The sequence below is a fragment of the Musca vetustissima genome, unplaced genomic scaffold, assembly GCF_032173495.1.
Source record: "Musca vetustissima isolate MV318-11 ecotype Yass unplaced genomic scaffold, APGP_CSIRO_Mvet_v1 utg58036, whole genome shotgun sequence".
NCBI classification, from domain to species: Eukaryota; Metazoa; Arthropoda; class Insecta; order Diptera; family Muscidae; genus Musca; species Musca vetustissima.
In genome coordinates this window covers 37301-58442 of record NW_026873980.1, presented here as the reverse complement: position 1 = coordinate 58442, position 21142 = coordinate 37301, and the positions used below count along the sequence as shown (strand labels likewise).

The 21142-nt window shown below is 32.2% G+C and overlaps 1 protein-coding gene across 1 annotated transcript in view; it reads left to right on the top strand.

Moving 5' to 3' along the window:
- Positions 1–367: 367 nt before the first annotated feature.
- Positions 368–21142, top strand: part of LOC133329753 (ecdysone-induced protein 74EF-like) — a 39122-nt gene continuing 18347 nt past the window's right edge. The window contains exon 1 of the mRNA XM_061538220.1: positions 368–380. Coding sequence (XP_061394204.1) covers positions 368–380 — 13 coding nt within the window. The remainder of the gene's footprint in view (positions 381–21142) is intronic.

The window sequence follows — 21142 nt, the reverse complement described above, 5'->3', positions numbered from 1 at the left end:
ACACAGTGGAACACCTAATTAGATTATGCAGACAAACAAGACAAGCTTTTGGATATCCTTAATGATTTCTTTCATTTTTTTTTTCGTAATTGTCGGTAGTTTTGCATCCATACAGCGGGGAAGTTTGTACTCGTATCTAGTTTGTAATACATTTTTTTACAGCATGTGAAAAGAAATTGTTGGCTGCCAAAGTAGCCAAAAACAATACCACCACAAGCCACCACCAACAACAACAAGGAGACATATTTGTCAGCTTTCTTACATCATATCGAGGATTTTTAAAAAAAAACATTTTCTGTGTCATTAGCATGTTTACAAACATATATCTATTTAATTAAAAAGTTATAAAGAAAACAAAATACAAATAATGCACCATCAAGGTAAGCTGCACTTAATGGCCGTAGTGAGCAGATGAATGGCAAATCCAAGACTATCATAAAAATAACATTAAAAACATATAATGTCAGCTACATATTTGTTTGTATTGTGAGAGATCTAGAACTCAACTCCACTCTACAACTACTATTCGTCCACCAGCCACCTTCATTGATGAATGTTTTGCTAAATCAATCAATCAAAAACAAACTGTGTGATATTCAATCCGTAAGCTTTTTTTCTATATTCGTTATATTTACATATTTATATTTCAATATAAATAATCTATTTATATATTAACTAAAAAACTATTCATTTGGTTGGTTTATTACATATTTATAAATAATATTAATTAATAATTGCTTTGTATATTTCAGTCTTAGAAAATTATTTTTATTTTGCTGTGTTTTTTTATTTTTTTCTTTTTGTATATAAATTATGTGTTTTTTTAATATATATAAAATGTTTTTTTTAATCTTAAAAAAGAAGGAGTAAGCTTATAAAATAAGATATTTGAGCAACACAATTCTCAGGTCAGAATAAAATATTTATAAAAAGTGTAGTAGTCAGATCCCCTATTTATCACCCTATAAGTTTATGGGAGCGGCCAGAGCCAAACTCCTGAAACTATTTTGAATATCATACTACTTAATTAAAAAAAGTGTTTAAGCCTATTATCAGTCGTACAATAAAAATTTATTCTTTGGTGTAGAAGGGAAAAACATATATTCAAAGGACAATAAACTAAAAACTAGGGATTCCTCAAATATTTTTATCATAAAAGTATTTCAACATTGAAAATTATTCATTCGAAATTGTTAAAACGGCACCGGTTATCGGTTATAATGACTCCTATATAAAAGTCCCGAGAAAAGTTCTACCCTATATTTTATATCGTTTATAATAACATATCGCTTATAGCGACCAATTTCGCTATAAGGTTTGAAATATTGGTCATAAGCAGAAATTATTTCTAGGATATTTGGTATTGAGAACGAGTTATACCGACCCACCTTTTGGTAAAGTCGCCAGATAAAAATAGTCCCAATTTCGGTATTTTATAGATTTAATTCACATATTAATTCACATTCTGTCATATCTCTCATAGCTGGGCCTTGAAATATTTTGAAGTTCTTTGTTGCATTTTCTTATCGAGTGCCTCACCACAATAAACAGTACCCTAGACCCACCCCTAATTTTCGCTACTCATCCGTAATTTCGAATCAAGATTTCTGTAATATAAATCTTTTGTTTCACAAATATAAAAAGGTTTTTTCGAAATTTTTTTTTCCAAACTTAGTTCAAGTTCGAAGATGGGGAGTATCGGACTTTCCGATTTGAACCAAACTTTGCACAGCCTATTGTTCTAGACCCAGTCCGATGATGGAACCTATTGGTCCACTCCTTCTGATACCTCCTCCAATATTTTTAAATCCAATATCAGGCGAATGGAATGTCAGATTTGAACCAAACTTTGCACAGTCTATTGTCTTTGCCAAAACTAGACCCAGATGGGACCCATTGGTCCACTCCTTCTGATACTTTCCCCATAGCGGGTCAATATTTATAAATTCAATATTAAGCGAAGGAATAAGAACAAAACTTTGCACAACCTATTATCTTTACCAAGCCCAGATCCAGTCCGAAGAAGGGGCCCATTGGTCAAATTTTTCAATATGTGTAAATCTAATATCAGGCGAACGGAATGTCCGAATTGAACCAAACTTTGCACAGCTTCTTATTTCTACCAAGCCTAGATAAAGTCCGAATATAGGGCCCATTGACTCACTCCTCCTGTCACCTCCCCCACAAATGTTCAAAATTTTCAATACTTATAAATCCAATATCAGGCGAATGGAGTCTCCGATTTGAATCAAACTTTGCACAAAATATTATCTTTACTAAAACCTAGACTCAGTGCGAAGATGGGACCCATTGGTCCACTTCTACTGGTCTCTCCCCTACAAAGGCTCAATATATTATACATTTTTAAATTTTATCTGGAGCGAATAAAATAACAGATTTGACCAACATTAAATCCGAAACCACTTTTATAAAAACATATACCTTATATAAAACGAATAACAAAACCTGTGAGTAATTCCGAAGACCTCCGTACACCATAGCCTGAGGGTATATATCTGTCGGCAACACCGACTAAAAGTTTTTTACTTGTTAGTATATTGAATGTCCTAGATGATTTCTCTAAAAAAAGAGGTTATAATTTGGAATTTCGAATTCCCAGAGGTCTTCTATTTGCATTTTAAAGGTTTGGCACTTTGAAGTTCTGATCAATTTTAATTATTTTGAAGCTTAAAAAAGAGGATTTTTTTAACTGAAGAGGTTGTAATTTCTACTAGTTTAATGCCGCTATATAGCTTTCTCAAATAAAAATATTATCAATTGAATTATTCAGAAACTTTATGATGCATTTTTATCTGAAAAGGTTGTCACTTTAAATTTCGGATTCCTAATGGATCAAACACCTCCTGAAAAACATTTTCACACACTTTTCTGTCCCGATCGATTTTAGATCATTTGTGAGTCACAACCACTTTTATCATCCGAATTAAATCTAATTTGGCATTTCGGTTTTTTATTTAAATTTCGAGGTAAGCTCCATACTATGGTATCCGCATAATTTGGTATTAAGGGCTCGTTTTTTCAACCGAATGAAATAGTTTGATTTTTTTAGGTTTTTATAGGATATCAAATATTTCTACCGAATATATATAAAAGTACGTCCACTTCATATTGGATGGTATAAAGATTTGGAGCTGATCGAACTTAACTATCTCATTATATTTCATAAGACGGAATTCCTTGCAATTTTTTATAAATGTGTATTCGACAGCTAATTTCGATAATTTCATCTACTGAATATTTCATAGAATTTGACTTAAAAAAAAAAAAACAAAATATTCTTTTGGCTCAAAAAATAAATTATCGATATGAACCATTTTTTCAGCCGAATTCCAACTCATAGAGTTTAGATCCATTTTGCACCTTTTATATCATTGTTTTTACCAATATTTGTATCTTTACTCCTTCTTTTTTGTATATCCTAACTTACCCATTATGTTTTTAATTATATTTTCCATGTTTGATATATTTTATATTGTGTTTTTTTATTCATTTTTTAAATTACTGTTTGTACATTATTTTATAAAAACAATCCCTAAGAACATATATTAACTAAACTTTTTTATTTTTTCTTTTTTACCATCTCCAGGTACGCTTCTACTGTAAAGCCAATATATATAAAAAACAAAAAACAAAAATACTTACCTTTATAGAAATACATACTATTTTACTGTTTTAATATTTCCCAAACAAGCTCGAACTAACTAACTCAGAAACAACAAGAATAACATAAAAAACCCAAAAACAATCAAAAAGACAATAGAAAAAAGTATACAACACAAAACAAACTTTAAAAACACCTCCTTGCAACACCACAAACACAAAAGAGAATAAAAACATTTTCAAAATGAAAATGTTTTTCCAATATCTTTCCAAATGTTGTAATTGTGTACACGTACTAACCCAATATTACGTTTTTTGTTTTAGTTACATTATTAGTCTGTTGTATTGCTTTGAAAAAAATCCCAAAAAAAAAAAACTTTGTGCTAAACAACATCGCAAAAGGATGGAAGAAGATGATGATGAAAATGGACACATACACACAATATGCTTCTTATTTTATGTTTTAGAATATTTTTGAAGAAACCCAAACAAAAAAGTAGTTAAGCTTACAACATCAAGAACAACAACAAAAAGACCTAACACAATCCTCCACCAAACACCACCTGTCGCCCACTTTTGAAAATGGTAAAGCGAACGTTACAACCTGGCTTTTTTATTATTGCTTGATATTTGCCTCTAGTAGTGTTTTTTAGATGCTCCTCCCAAGATGACAACAACACATCACCATCCTCTGTGTGCTGTATGCGCTAGTACCAACAACAAAACACTTGTCGTCCTGAATTTCCCCAAAAACCAACATAATATCACTGTAAACAGTTTAACTTGTATACATCGATACAGATAATACACCTACACATATACTTACACATACATACAAACGCCTACATTTGCACCATTGCACTTTACTAATATTTTCTTTCGTCATACAATATTTGCTTTGATTTTATTTGAAATATTATTTTATATTTCTCATTTTTGTAAAATTGCCGAAATTTTCGTATTTAAAAATTACAGTCTGTTAAGATAGACTCTATATTCAAATTGTTGATTATTTTTAATATTGTCCGAACTCGTAAAAAACTCCTATTTAAATACCTTCAACCATAAGGATATACACAGTCGAAACCGTCTGTAATGACATATCGGTTATGACGATGGTCATGCTCATTAGCCGTTGTTATGACCTCATTAACCGTCTTATGAACTCATTAACCGTCCTTTTGAGGAGTTTTGAGAAAAAAAGAACCGGGTTTCTAAAATTTTGAACCGGGTAATCAGATAATAAACCCGGTTCAATAAATTTAGCACGTTTTTTCATTAGCTTTCTTATGATATGCATATAAGGTATAGAAACCGGTTTTATTATCTTAATATCCGGTTCAAAAATTTATAAAACCGGTTCTTTTTTCCTCGAAATTTACTTTTTTTGCATATTTGGCATAACTTTATAGGTTTTAAGAAAGCAACTTAGACGAATCCGACAGTTCTACATAATTAGGATGTACATATACCGAATTTATTGGAACACATACATATGGGGTTTTTGGTGACAAGAAAAGGGTAAAATTTAGAATAGACCCATAAATCGTTAAAATATCGACTTCCCGTATGTTAGGAATCACCTAAAATCTTATAAACAACATTTGTTTAGAATATTGCGAGGATGAAAAATCGCATCTTGTGATAATTGGAGTCCGGTTCAATAAATTAAGGACGTAAAGGACATACAAGGAATCGAGATAGAAGGACGCAATGTTCTACAAAGAAATTCTTTATGTGATTTTACTGCAGAAATGTAATTTCTAAAAATACATTGAATAGCTACAAACGATGATGGAAAGCTCTCTATTCGTAAATAATAAAGTCGTCAGCAAAAAAAAAACTCTGAACTTCGACCTATGACAAATTTTTCCTTTATATACTCAACAAGGTCTTTCATACCAAATAGGAATTTTCCACCCTCTAGACCATGCCCCCGATTTTGTCACACAGTGTTATTATTAAGTACATGAACTTATTAAGTAGATTTCTAAAATCAGTAAAAAATCAAGTTTTTTTTCTGACGTATCGGTCAGGTCTTCACAATCTGAGAAGGACGATAAAAATAGCACGAATATCGAATTTTTGACTTTGAAAACGCTAACTGAAATCTTCTGGGCGACATTTTTATACACTCAGGCTTATGACTAAGGAGGGGCTATAAACTTTGCTACTGCAAAAATATGCCTTGCCGAAATATTGTCTTATGACCCCATGTTTCAGATAATTTGGAGTCGATTTTCAAATATCCATTTGTCTGTCTTTCTGCCTTGCCGGTTGGTGCAAGCTTAACACATCGTAACATTTCTTACAAAATTAGTTCAGGTTCGAAGATTAGGAGTATCGCTGAACTCCATCTGGTATCGTACCCACAAAATGGTCAAAATGTTGCTGAAAATTAATTTTATAATATCATGTGAAAGGACTCTCCGATGTGAAGCAAACTTTATACAAACTATTAGCATTACCAAGTCTAGATCATGACCGTAGATGAGACCCATTGTTCGACTCCTTTCGGTAACTCTCCCACAAATGGTCAAATTCAATATCAGGCGAATGGAATGGTCCGATTTGAACCAAACTTTGCACAACCATTTATCTTTACCAAGTCTAGAGCATGTCCGAAGATGGGACCCTCTGGTCCATTACTTCTGGTACCTCCCCCACAACAGGCAAATGGAATGTCCGATTTGAAGCAAATTGTGAACAATCTATTACCTTTACCAAGCCTAGATCATATCCTAAGATGTGACCTGTCGGTCGTCTCCTTCTCTTATCTCTCCAGAAGGGGTCAACATTTATAAATCCAATATCAGACGAAGCCAAGCTTTGCATTGACTGTACCATGCCTCGATCATGTCCGGAGGTGGTACACGACGGTCACCTCCTTCTGGTGCCTCCCCCACAATAATTTATAAAGTTGTAAATTTAATTTGAAGCGAATGGAATAGCCGATTTGATCGACATTAAATCCGCAACCTCTTTGATAAAGAAGACCTTCGCAAACCATACACTGAGGATATATACCTATCAGCAACACCGACTGACAATTTGTTATTTACGAAGCTCAGAGTCTTCAAAGTCTATATAATGGGGATAATCAGTATCACATCCGATTTCAGTGGCTGAGCATTCGCTTTTACGTCATAATTACAAACGCCTCAGTCAATCTGATTCTGATGCTAATCTAACTGACGGGTTTCTCAAGACACCGGTCCCGAAAAAAAATCAAAAATTTATATGAACCCTGTATTTTTTTATAATTAATCGACGAGGTCAAAATTATTTTTATAAAATCCATAATAAAGTACCAAGTTTATTTAATTTGTTATTTTGTCGGCACCGCTTCGAAATATTCACCGAATACTCCCAAATAAAATTCTATGTTGATTTTGTCACAGCATAAATATACCACAAAAATCGGTATTTTGAAGGTTTTAGTCGCATTTTTTCCACCGAAGAAACTGTAATTTTACAATTGGGGTTCTCGGATGTAGATAAACATATTTAGAAAAATTCAATAGAGGTCCATGTTGTGGTATAGCCCTCATATCGACGCCTCCGAACCATAGTATGCTAAGTCGAAATTTTGGTAACCATCGGCCAATACAAACCAAAGTTGTAAGCAAAAATTTACTTAGCATGGTATATGAAACTTCCATACTTTGAGAGCTTCTACTAAAAAACTTACTTTTCAGACTTAGCATATTCGGAGGCGTCGATATACAGGATTCGTTTTACCCACATTATCCCACCAAAGTTAATGTAGTTTGGCATTCTGGGTTTTTGGAGACTTACATACATTTATACAAAAAAAAAAAATCGATATAGGTCTATGTTTTCACATAGCAGACATATGTGAGCCTCATCTTTCATTCGATGTAGCTATTACTTAAACTTTAACCATTTTTCCCCACCCAATTGGCTGTAATTTGTTTTTGTGGCCTCTTGTATCGTGAAAAAACATCTTTGGAATGCATACTTAGTGGGGGTTTACAGAAAAGTGGGCTCGGCCGATTCCTTTTGTTAGTTTTTTTTGCAGATTTAAAAAATGCTCATATTTTGTAGGCGCTCTGAATTATTTTCGAATCTTAAAGTACACATTTTAATTCCAGAGCACTCCTAGATACTGCATTTTCATATTTATATTCTGTCAAAATTCGAGTAAACCTACTTTAATAATTATAGATTATACTCAGGGCATGGGCCGGCTTGAAATTCTAATTGACTGCTAAATCGTTATTTACCAGTTTTTCAATTTGTTGTGGAAATGCAAGGTCCTATAAAAAACCTCTTGGGCATTTAAAACATCAATTCGTTTTTAGATCGGAAACAAGCCTTTTTCCACATACACTCCTTTAAATCACCAGGCATAATGAGGAGTATATAACAATCACATTATAAATGAATCCCAATTCTTCATTCATTAATTTATTACAGTTAATAATCTTAATTAAATAAATAAAACTATTACCCTTCATATGGCACACTAGCAAGTTTCTATTTTACTCACTCAATAATTCTCTAACTCTCTATTTTTTTTTTTTTTACTTCCATAAATAGTATTCTATAAACAAATGCAAATATTAAAAAAAAATAATAAAATAAAATCAACACAAATTGCATACATTAAGCGCACACTAACAGACAATACAACAAAGAACACCAATACACTTAGACAATACTACCACACCTAAGCAAAAAAAAAGTCCTTCAATACGTAAACCAACCAAAAAATGGATTCTCATATAAAAAAACCAAATACAACTATTACTACTACTACTGTTACTGTTATTACTCTTTTGGTCTATTCTTTTATTGTTTATATATTTTTTATCGAAAAAAATACCGAACATTTTTACAGGCTTGTATGTAGTAAGTATTGTAATGTAAACAACAAAAATGATCATATGTATGTTTTTTTGTAACTGAACTTTTTTAACTAATATTTATAAACAAAACTAAATTATTTATTTTTTATACAAAAAATATCAAAACGCTTTTTAAGCATAGCGCGCATTACTTTTTTTGTTTTATTTATTTACAAGCTTTTTTATTATATTCTTAATAATACAGCTTTATTTTTGCAGAGCTTAATACTATATGCCCCCTGCCGGCCTCTAAGCAGCTTCCGATGCAAAGTGATGGCTTTTATCAAAATATACAAATACTAACGCTTATATGAGACCAAATTGTGTATTTCTTGTGTGAAATTTCTTATAAAAAATATTTATAAAATAAATTATTTGAAATTTTTTATTTGTAAAATATTAGATTTTATGTTTGTATTTGAAAAGACAAAAATAAATTGAATTTTAATAATTTTTATTATGTTATAAATTAGTAAATTTTGTATATAAACTTATTTTCTTTAATTTTATTTGCCACAAAAAACGCTTTGTTGAGCCTCAATTTATTGTTTGCATAATTGCAATATTTTTCTGTTTGCAGCTTTTTATAATTAAGGTATTTTATTTAAGATATTCAATTATAAATGCACAAAACCATATAAAAAATTACAAAATAATGATTTAAATTGCCTTAAAAATGTTATGACTCTTAAATGGAAAAAAAATATTCTCAAATTTTTTCATATTTGGAATATATTATGAAAAATATTAATTTTATATCTCCTAAAATTATGCAACAGATTTTGGTGAATTTATTACTGCTTGATAAATCGGTAAACTGAAATCATTTGATTTGTCAACTGGCGTTATGGCAATGTAATTGCAAGATCTGTTGCATACTTTTAGGCAAATTATGAAGTAATTAATATAGTTATTAAATTGAGTGAATAGTCCAGCCAAATGTAGAGATTTTTCCTCAAATTCAAAATGTTTGAAGGAATAGAATTTTAATATAGAATATTAACAAGATATGTTTGTTATTTTTACCATTTACAGCCTAAAAGTGTGCAATAAATATGGGTACAGAAAATAATCCAAAAAATATATTGATCTATATTCATATACATCCCATGAAAAATATAAAAATATCTGTTGCCATAGATGTTGTATGAATGTTACATCAAAATGAGTGCATACTTTTAGGCTACTTATATAACAACATATGTTTTACTATCCTAAAGGGCTCCCATCTTCTTCTTTAATATTTACTTATACCACTAGGATGGTTCTGTTATTGAAAGTGGAAAATGTCGTTGGCAGTTTAGGAATTTTTCTATTTTCAGCTGTTTTCCATACAAACTGGTAGTAATGTGGTATTTTAGGTTCATGGATGTTAAAGAATTTCTTCCGAGAAAATATTCAATATAAGTATATTTTATAGAACCCAATCGATATGACAAGGATTGATTATTTCGTGTTTAACATCTTGGAAGAAATTTTACAGTATTGGTCCATTATTATATCAAACCTATCGGTTTATAATTTCCAACATAACTGTTTGTAATTTTGCATATCGGATTCTCAAAGAAGAAAATATCCTCCTGACAGAAGGTTTAAAATGTCAAAGTCCAAGTTTTGGTATATCCTCCATCGATTTTGGGGATAATATATCTTGCAGATAATTTTCAAATGGAAGAACATTTTTCAGCCACAGTGGCAGTAATTTGGGATTCACAGCATACACCGTACATCCAAGAAAACAGTTTTGTAATAGAAGTCTATGTACTGATCACCGGCTCTTCAGCGGGTTTGTCTTTTTCTAACAATATTTGCCAACCAAAGGGATTGTAATTTTTGTATACCGGCTTCTTAGGGGATAGAAATCCTTTTTACCGCATTTTTGGTTCTTCATGGTGAAAGATATACAAAGTTTGTCCTGAAATGAAGTGAAATCGTAGGGTTTTAGAAGCGGTTATAATTGCGGATTTTGAGGATCGGGTATATTCGCCTTGTATCTCTCTCGAAACATTCGTGGTTATATTATATAAATAGGGGTCTAATAGATGTTATCACCTCAATGTGTAAAATAATTGCTACTACAATAAAATTCAAACCAGAACTGCTAGAGAACGGCAAAAATTTCTCATGTCAGTGGTGTGCAATTTGTTTGTTATTGAGAGATACATTTTTGTGCAAAAACCCTTAACAAAGGATAATTTTACTGAGGCAAATTGAGGCTGATACTATTTTCCTAAGCTTTAGAAACACCTTAAGGGACAATTTCTTACTGATTCGCAATTGGCTCCTAAAAGTATGCACTCAACATTTGAAATTTTTAGACCTTTCTTTCAGCATTTTATTACTAATTTATCAATTACTGATATAATCACTGGTTGTACTTAAATTGTCGATTTCATCCTGAAAGTATGCATTCAGCACAAAAAAGAACAATTATTCTATAAAAAATAAATTAAAATCATTGCATCGTTTCTTGGTTTAGAAGTGAAAGCCACTTAAGGTTTTTCATACTGAATTTTCGATTCGCCCCTGAAACTATGCACCCAACATGCGAAATTCATTTAAAATCACTCAATTAGTTTGTTGGTCAAAGAAATTATATCTCTAACACTGATTATAGGTTGGTCATTAGCTACCACCTTAGAACACAAACGAATTGTAAAATTATGCCCCTCTTATTTAAGTCCTGCAGTTCTACACATTCTGATCAAATTAGTCATTATTATGTTGTTAGCCACACCACATTATTCCACCTTGTTTGCAAACAAACAAAAAAACCTCATTACAATAATAATAAAAATTCCTGGCCAACAGGTTGCCCATTATCCGAGAGCCCACAAAAAACACAACTGAACTTTCTTTCCCTCACCCCACCCATTGAACAATATTTTAAATGCAATTTTCTCATTTTACATATAGTAAATTTCGGTTGTGTTTTTTTTTTATTTTTTCATTTGTTTTTCTGTGTGGTCGACATTTTTTGGCCGGGCAATGACAAAAGTTTTTCGCTTAGTTTCGTTACGCTTTTGTGTTGGGCTGGTTTATCTCTTCTATGATATCATTCGCCCGCCCGCCTTTAAAACAAGTTAATAAATGTAAATTAACGCCTTTTATTTTCAACTTTTTCAGTTCAGTTGTGAACATGGGGTTATGGGAGTAGTTTTTTGTTTTGCCATTTTGGAGTTTTGTGGAAAAGCATCTGCTATTACATGTTAGCCGTAATCCCAAAGTGACTCACTACTGCCAGCGTCCGTACCACATACATTTAAAACGTTCCAAAAAAAGACATTAGTCCTGAATTTTTGTCGGGGTTTTTATTTTCTTTTTAGAGTTTTTTTCTTCTTCTTTGTTTTTATCCCTGGATTTTGTGGGAGTACATAGAATTGTAATTTGTTTTTAGACAATGTGGCGGCATCGGCTGCCCACTCAATGAAATGAATATTTTCAGTTGTTTTTTGAAGTCTTTTTGCGGGGTACTAAAAATACCATAGAAAATATCTAAAATAGTAGACAAACAAACATACTTACTTTTATATATGTATGGGATGGCAGACAACAGAGTCATGATCTTTTGCCTGTTATCATCATCACCATCCTTCCTAAAGGCAGAGCAAAAAAAGCTAAAACAAATAAAGAAACCCAAAACTGAATTTAATTGCCTTAGTGTCAAATACTATATCTCAGTCACGTAGTAGCCAGGATTTTGGGGAAAATGTTAAATTTTTAAAATTTCAAGATTTAATGAGGTTCTTTTATTACAATAATTAAATTTCAGGACTGCATGTTGAGAAGGTCAGCCATTATTATCTAAGTATTTTTTTAATAAGAAATAGGTTTTAATGACTTATGTCATGAGGCCTTATGTGTTCGCTATTCCAATGACAAGAGCTACAAAGAGTAAAAAAAAATAATGCTTGTAGGTCTAACTCCACCCATTTTTGAATTTTGATACATTTTCGATATTTGTGCCAAAATAACTCACGTTTCAGACATTGTCCAGGAGATTTTGAACTCAGCCCACACTGGCTAAGTTCTGATCTAATGACAAAAAAAAAAAACTCTCGAAGGTTCTCATCCCATTTTATTTCAATTGGAGAGGTGTATGCATATTCAGCTCTTGCCAAAGGGTCATACGATTATTGATGGGTATTTCATGCAGGTTTTTTTATTTTTTCTTTGAAAGAATTTTTTATACACTTTATCATGAGGAGAACATTCAAAATACCTAAAATCGATCAGAATTTTTATATAGATTCTTTGGAGCCTGGAGAAAATAAAATATCAAACTACAGACACTCAGGTTGGAAAATTTCTGAGATAAATCCAACTATGTAAACTGAATTTTTAGTCTAGAGTCTGAATTACCCTCATTTGTTATTTCTGATTAGAATTCTGTACACCTAATGAAACCCCAACATATCAAGTTAGAGCCATTTCGTTTGAAAACACCTTTTAAATCTTGAAAAGATCGAGACACTCATGTTTTAAATTGTTACAAAAAAAAAACAACTATGCTGTACATTTATTATTAAAATAAAAATGTAATTACCCTAGCTGTTATTTCTGATAAAATATATATGTTCAATGCAACTCTTTGTTAGCCTGGAAAAATAAAATATCAAACTACACCCTCAGGTTTTCAAAATGTACATGATATTTGATGCATTATGTAAGCGAATATAAATAAAAATGAATTACCTTCATTTGTAATTTCTGATGAGAATTCTGGACATTCAATGAAAACCCAACATATCTATTTAGAGCCATTTCGGTTGAAAACACCTCTTAAATCTTTAAAAGATCGAAAATTGTGGACTTAAAGCGTACATGTTTTAAGTAGCTTTAGGGTCTTACGAACCTATTCCATTTTCAAAATGTACGATTTGTTATCCGTAAAATAAAAATGTTTTAAAACTACACCCTGTCAGCTGTTTTACATAAAACATGTATGTTTGATGCATACTTTTAGGATGATTGTTTATACCTCCAGCCTTCTAACTAATGAGGGTATATAAACATTGCTACGTCAAAAATATGCCTCAGTGAAATCTTTTTTTGTGCCAAATTTGATTGAAACTATTTAGAGTCGATTTAAAAATGTCAGTCCGTTCGTCTTCGAGATCGGAATATTTCGTCCAAACATATATCCACTTCTAGAGGAGAGAATATCGGTCCACTCCTTGAACATAATTTTCTAATTTCATATATCCGAATTAACCAACCTTTGCACATCATAATATTTTTACCAAGCCAAGATCACGGGTTCACACCTTCAGGTATCTCACCCATTGGCAGCTGTTTTACATAAAATATTTATGTTTGTTGCATACTTTTAGGATGATTGTTTATACCTTCAGCCTTATAACTAATGAGGATATATACCCGTTGCTACGGCAAAAATGTGACTCAGCGAAATACTTTTTTGAACCAAATTCATTTTAGACAATTTGAAATCGATTTACAAATGTCAGTCTGTTCCTCTGATGGTGGCTGACATGCACTATAACTCTCGAAGGGAGTAACCTATTAATTTAAAGTCCTGTAGATCACAATACTTCTTCCAAACATATATTCACTTCTAGAGGGGAGAATATCCGTCCAACCTTTGCTTTGCACATCGTAATATTATATTTTTACCAAGCCAAGATCATGTCCGAAGATGGGAGTCATCTGTCCAGACTTTTTGGTACCTCACCCACAAATTGTGTTGAAAATTAATTTTAGATAAACATGCGAACAAGAACATCCGATTTAAACAAATTTAAGAAAAAAATTGCTCCTCCTCGGCTCTAGACAGTAATTCCGTAGACCTCCGCCAACCATAGGCTGAGGGTAATATCTTTCGGTAACAACGTCTGTGTAATATCTCCAGGGCCAGGCCATAAATTTTTTAATATACAAAAGTTTCGAACATCTACACACTGTGTAATAACTTACAACTTATTTTTTATTAATGGATCAAATATTAATTTGAACTTTTTGTAATACATAAAAAATAATAATAATTATTTTTATGTGGTTTTGCGCAATTTAAATAAAAATATATGTTTATTTTTATTAATTTAAATTATAATTCAAAATGTTATTATATATCCATATTTAAATTTGTTATTTTTATTCAATTACTGAATTAAATTTATTTACAAATATTTACCAAACAAAAAAATACTTCTTAATTTTTCAATACTATATATTTTTCTATTCTATTTTCTTTCTTTTTTTTCTTACATGCTTACTTGTCAATCATTAAATAAAAAATTTTATAATAACCAAAAATCAAAACTGGAATTTGTGCCACAAAAAAATTAAACACTATGACACCCACCATACACAATATGAACGAATGCATGCCACCCAAAATCAAATCAAATAAATAAAACAAAATATCAAAAAATATATATAAATCAATAATGAAATCTAATATCAAATTGCATGTTTCCAAAACGAATACAACACACATAACTAATAATCTTTCTTTTTTCAAATTTCTGTGTATAAAATATATAAATTTCTATAATTTTTATTATGATATGATATAGCTTCTAAGAAAATACCCATAAATGCTTCGTATGTTATATATACCGATGAAAGTGGTCAGGTATTTGTGAAATGAAGCTTTGAGCTTTTTCTAATTATTTTCTTTTTTTAATTTTAAATATTTCAACACCAATTTTGCAAATGCAAGCCGCCAACAATTTCAGCTTTAAAATATTTCAATTTTATGTTATTTATATTTTTTATTATTATTTTCTTATTTTATGTTTATGCCTTCTTTAAACAACAACAACTTAAATAAATTCCCAATTGTTTCTTGTTTTTTTTTTTGTTTTCATTTATTTATTATTTTCCTTTCCCTTCTTTATTAATTTTGCTTTTATTTCACTTTAAATCAAAATTCCCTTTCATTTCATTAAGGGCAAAAAAATAAATAATACCAATCCAAAAAAAAACACATTTCCTAAAGAAATCAGCAAGTTTTGTATTCAACAAAAAAAAAAAACGATATAAAAAATTAAACATATTTTTTTAAATTATTTTAAATTAGTCTTTAAGTCTTTCCAAAATCTATATGTTAAGCATTATAAATAAGTTAATATTTTTTATAAAACAAAACACCAACAAATCTCTCCGTTCTACTGATTTATCTACAAAGAAAAAATTTGTGTTTCAACGTTTCAACGTTTCGACATACGACACCATCTCCGTTCCAGCAGTACAAAAGAAACCAACAACAACAGTAGCAACATCTTCGTACCACCAGTAGCAGCCACCCTATAACACACCATATGGTAGATAAATTGTTATTATATTCCAAGAATACACAGAGACACCATAAATTTCCTGGATTCCTATGGCAGTGTTTGGCAGTTTTTTTTTCTTGCCGAGCAGCAACAGAAAGCACGTACCATTGCACCACCCACACATACAATTTCTTTACTGTGTACAGGGTGAAGCGTATGTATGTATTTTAAAATATTAAATTTGATGTAAAATTGAAAATGGTGAATATTAAGCTAAAGAGTGTGAGGCTCCGAGACTACAGAAAACGAACGTGTTGGGAATTTCAAATTTCTTCCGGAAATATTATACTTTGCAAAATTAAAAATCTACGTTTTGAAAGTGCTCGATGTTGTTTAATTCTCATAAAAAACTCCTTTGATACCCTCCAGAAGGATAGTTTAACTTGAATTTAGCATCGGAAACTCCATAAGGATCTAGATGAGATTAATATGCTATTCCGATTCAGTCATATCCGATTTTTTGTTGAAATTGCGATAGAGTTCGCAGTATTTATGATAGAGCTTTGGTAGTTTGCACATATGTTTCTACTACTCCAAGTGTATTTGATACAGAAAATACCGTATATAGATTCACATTTTAGTATAGCCCCCCTCCTATAGCGTTACCGTCCCAGATTCGGTATTTTGGAAATTGAAAACGCTTCAAACGAGATTTTGTGATATTATTGCAGATTTTTGTAATGTAGGACCACGTTTCAGCATTGTCTATGCATAACGTTACCTCCTCATTTATGGAATATTCTAGGTTTTAGTCACATTTGCCAACCGAAGAGGCTGTAATTTGCCATTGGAGCTAAAAAGAAAACTAAAACATTTGAAGAACTTCTTCAATATAGCTCGATATTTTGACAAAGTCTCCATATAAATGTCCGTCTCAATTTAATCTACTTTGATGCTCTTTAATCCAAAATAACTGTAATTTTGTGTATTTAGTGTGTAAAAAACTTCATTGCAGAACAATTTCAATTCGGGTTAATTTTTTTCATTGCACTTGCTAATAGAAAAGTCGCAATTTTATTGTCCGTATATTTGAAGGTCCTAGCCTACCAACAAAACTGATATGTAATATTTAGGGGCATAAAAATCCTTTCCCATGTTTTCACATATCTCCAAATATTAGTTATTTTAATGAGGTTGACAAATTTCGATCCAACCTATTTTAAGTATTTATAATGCGCAAGAAAATTATTGAGGGTGAAAACTTTTCGACACGGTCGATTACAAAATCTCCCAGCAGATTTTTTCCACTTCACTCCCATTTCTGTCTGCAAATACATGCAGGATCTGGAACAGAGCTTATAGTTTGTTAATGAAAATAATGTTTAAATTTTGGTTCACCTTGTAGATTCTATGTTTGTCTTTAACAGCCACCGCACCAAAGTTATATTAAGCAAAAATACATTCTATAGAAATAATTTAACTAATTGAAGAAGATCAGAAAGAGAAACATGTTTTTTTTTAAATTTACTTTATGCTTTAACTTCGCACCATGAAATCAGAGCAAAGGTCTAATATGTTATCGAATGAGGCGTTTAAAAAATTAAGTTTATTTGTTAAAAAAATAAAGTTTGTTGCTTCCACCAAAAAAGTTATAAACCAGTGACCGGAGCAGTATAGTCGGACGGGGCCGACCACATGATACCCTACACAACTACCACGGAACTCAATTTTTCTGCGGATGTTTATTCCGAGCATGGGCAATATTTCTTGATATTTGCACCCTCTTGCCCGATTAGAAGTAAACAGCACCTCTTCCTCACACTGACATATTTTCCAAATATTACGAGTATTCAGTACAGCTATTGTCCAGACTCCCTTCACCGTTGCTTGTGTTGTGATGTTCGGCTTTCATTTGTGGTCTATAGATCGACTCGAAAATAACACAAAAAATTAAGTTTTCGGTCCACTTCATTCCAAAATTATTATCTGATCATCTCCGAAAATTATAGGCGTTGTCCTTGACCATAACTGGAACCTTATGGAACATTTCAAAGCGATCAGCGATATAGTTCCGCTCTCTAGAGTGATAATGCGTTACTATATAATATACGAATACGGAGATACCTGTAAATATTTAGGTGTAACTTCCACATTAGAGCACATACAACAATATAATTGGTTTTAATTTAAAGTTCAACCATTCCTCTTGGATATAATATCAACTTCTCGGGTCTACGTCCTTCAGGGGTAAATATATACGATAGAATACAAATTTTGTCATTTTTCACACAAAAGTCAGGGTCCATTTGACCCGCTAAATATTGACCGATCTTTATCAAAACAGGCATGCTTATTCTTTGGCCCGATACCCTTGTCCATGCAAAATTTCACGATGTTCGGGCCATTATTACGGCCTGTGGAGCGACAAGAAAAACCAACAAAAATCAGCTAGTCAAGATATGACGATAGGTATACTTAAAGGTGGGTCTAGGACCAATATTTCGCGGCGTTACAAACTTTTGGGGCTGCACAAAGCTATAATACCCTGACAACATAGTTGTGAAGGGTATAAAAATGCAATGATTCAACTGGTAGAGGATTTCAGACACGATTTTTTACCTAATTGGTAGTAATTTTGTACTTTGAGTTCTCATTGGATAGCAAATCCCCATACCAAAAATTATGGATATCTGTCTAAGATATCTCTACCATATAACGGTATCCTGCATTATTTTCACCCATATTTGTTATAATTTTATGTTTTGAATTCTCATTGGGTAGTAAATCTTCCCAATATCGATACCGGTCCACTTATTATATCCTATACTATGTCGTTGGGGTATCATAGCTCTTAACAGCCCAAGAGTCTGTAACGCCGCGAAATATTGGCGTGCGTCACATTCCGACTAGCTGAGTCGATCTAAACATTTGTGTTCGTCCGTCTGTCCAATATAATTTGTAAACATGCTTCAGGCCACTGGTATGGACCAATCGTCAGAAAATTTTGCATGTAGAATGGGTTCTGGCCAAAGAAGACCCCCTATTGTTTTTTGTAATGATCCGTTAATATTTAGGGGATGAAGTGGACCAAAAACTTTATTTTTATCTGTTTTACTGTTCGGTCTAGAGGTCACAATTATAACCCGAACACCACCAGAAAGGGAATCTGTAAAAATTTGTATTATCTTTAGTACATATACCCGAGAAGTTAATAGTATATCCAAGAGGAGGGGTTGACCTTTAAATTTATGACAATTATAATGATCGGTCAATATTCCGTGGGTGAAATCCACCAAATCCTAAAGTGGCCCAAATTTTTTTATGCAAAATATGCCAAGGTAAGGAAGTGGAACTGTTGACCAATAATCGGTCAAGAGGGTGGAAATATCGCGAAATGTTGCCCAGGTGCAGAATATAGAACAGCAGAAAGTCAGATTTTCGTGGTAGTTGTGTAGGGTATAATAAGTTCGACCCCGTGCGACTATAGGCCTGCTCACTGGTTAACACATAATTTGGTATTTTGGGCAATTTTGAGCGACTTTTTGAACCAAACTGTCTATAATTTTATATTTTGAATTCTCAGTCTCCTTATCAAGAATTATCAACATTGGTTCACTTTTTTAGATACCCACCATATAATGGCGCCCACAATATTTATACGCTACACAACTATGCTGTCAGGGTATTATAGCTTTGAGCAGACCCAAGAGTTTGCAACGCTTCGAAATATTGGTCCTAGACCCACCATTAAGTATACCGATCGTCATATCTCGACTAGCTGAGTCGATCTAGACATGTGTGTCCGTCCGTCCGAACCGAAGTGGCTGTAAATTTCCATTGGAGCTAAAAAAACTAAAACATTTGAAGAACTTCTTCAATATAGCTCGATGTTTTGACAAAGTCTGCATATAAATGTCCGGCTCAATTTGATCTACTTGGATGGTCCTAAATCCAAAATAACTGTAATTTTGTGTATTTAGTGTGTAAAAGACTTCATTGCAGAACAATTTCAATTCTGGTTCATTTTTTCATAGCACTTGCTCATAGAAAAGTCTCAATTTTATTGTCCGTATATTTGAAGTCCTAGACCCAACTTGGAGTATACCGATCGTCACATCCCGACTAGCTGAGTCGATCTAGATATGTATGTCCGTCCGTCTGTTTATTATAATTTATAAACACGATACAGGCCACAGTTATGGGCCAATCTTCACGAAATTTTGCATGTAGGATGGGTTCAGCCCAATGAAAATATTTAATATTTAGGGAATGAAATGGACCAAATACTAAATTTTTGTCGGTTTTTCTGGTCGAAGCATCTCGAATTTTTACATGGAGAAGGGGATTGGGCCAAAGAATAAGAATGCATATTGTGATAAAAATCGGTCAATATCTAACGGGTCAAATGGACCCTGACTTTTGTGTGAAAAATTACAAAATTTGTATTCTCTAGCGTATATATTTACTCCTGAAGGACACAGAGCCGAGAAGTTGATAGTATATCCAAAAGGAGTTGTTAACCTTTAAATTAATGCCAATTATATTGTCGTATGTACTCGGATGCGGGAATTACACTTAAATATTTACGGGTGCTTACATATTCAGATATTATTTAGTAACCCATTACCCACTCCACTAGAGGACGGAAATATAGCGCTGATCGCTTTGAAATGTTCCAGGAGGTTCTAGTTATGGTCAAGGACAATGCCTATAATATTCGGTGATGATCAGATAATAATATTGGAATGAAGTGTACGGAAAACTTAAATTGTTTGTGTTTTTTTTAAGTCGATCTACAGGCCACAATTGAAAGCTCAACATCACAACATTACCCACGGTAAAGATAATCTGGACAGGTACAGTCATCGTCTACTGAATATTAGAAATATTTTTTGACATCTAGTCGGTCTAGAGGGTGCAAATATCGCGAATTATTGCCCAAGCTCTAAATATATAACCATAGAAAGTTAGATTTTCGTCGATGTTGTGTAGGGTATCATATGGTTATATCATATCACCGCCTCCGAACCATAGTATGCTAAGTCGACTTAGCATGTTTTACGTACGATTAAAGAAACTTCCATACTTTGAAAGCTTCTACTGAAAAACTCACTTTTCAGACTTAGCATACTATGGTTCGCAGGCGTCGATATGGTTGGATATAATCCCTGGTGGATATTAAAATTGTAGAGACCTATTAGAAGATAAATATTTCCAGAAATCGAATGGCATCATATACGCAACCTGAAATATGGTGTCTTAGAGAAATATGTAAATTACGGTATTAAATACCTTTTGAGAAAATTCAAGATTTTAAAATAATTATCTTTTCAGAAAATTTTCAGCCGTTATTTTCAACCGTCACAATCGCGACAGTTTTGTAAAGCATCAAACAGATTAGAATTCCATTCC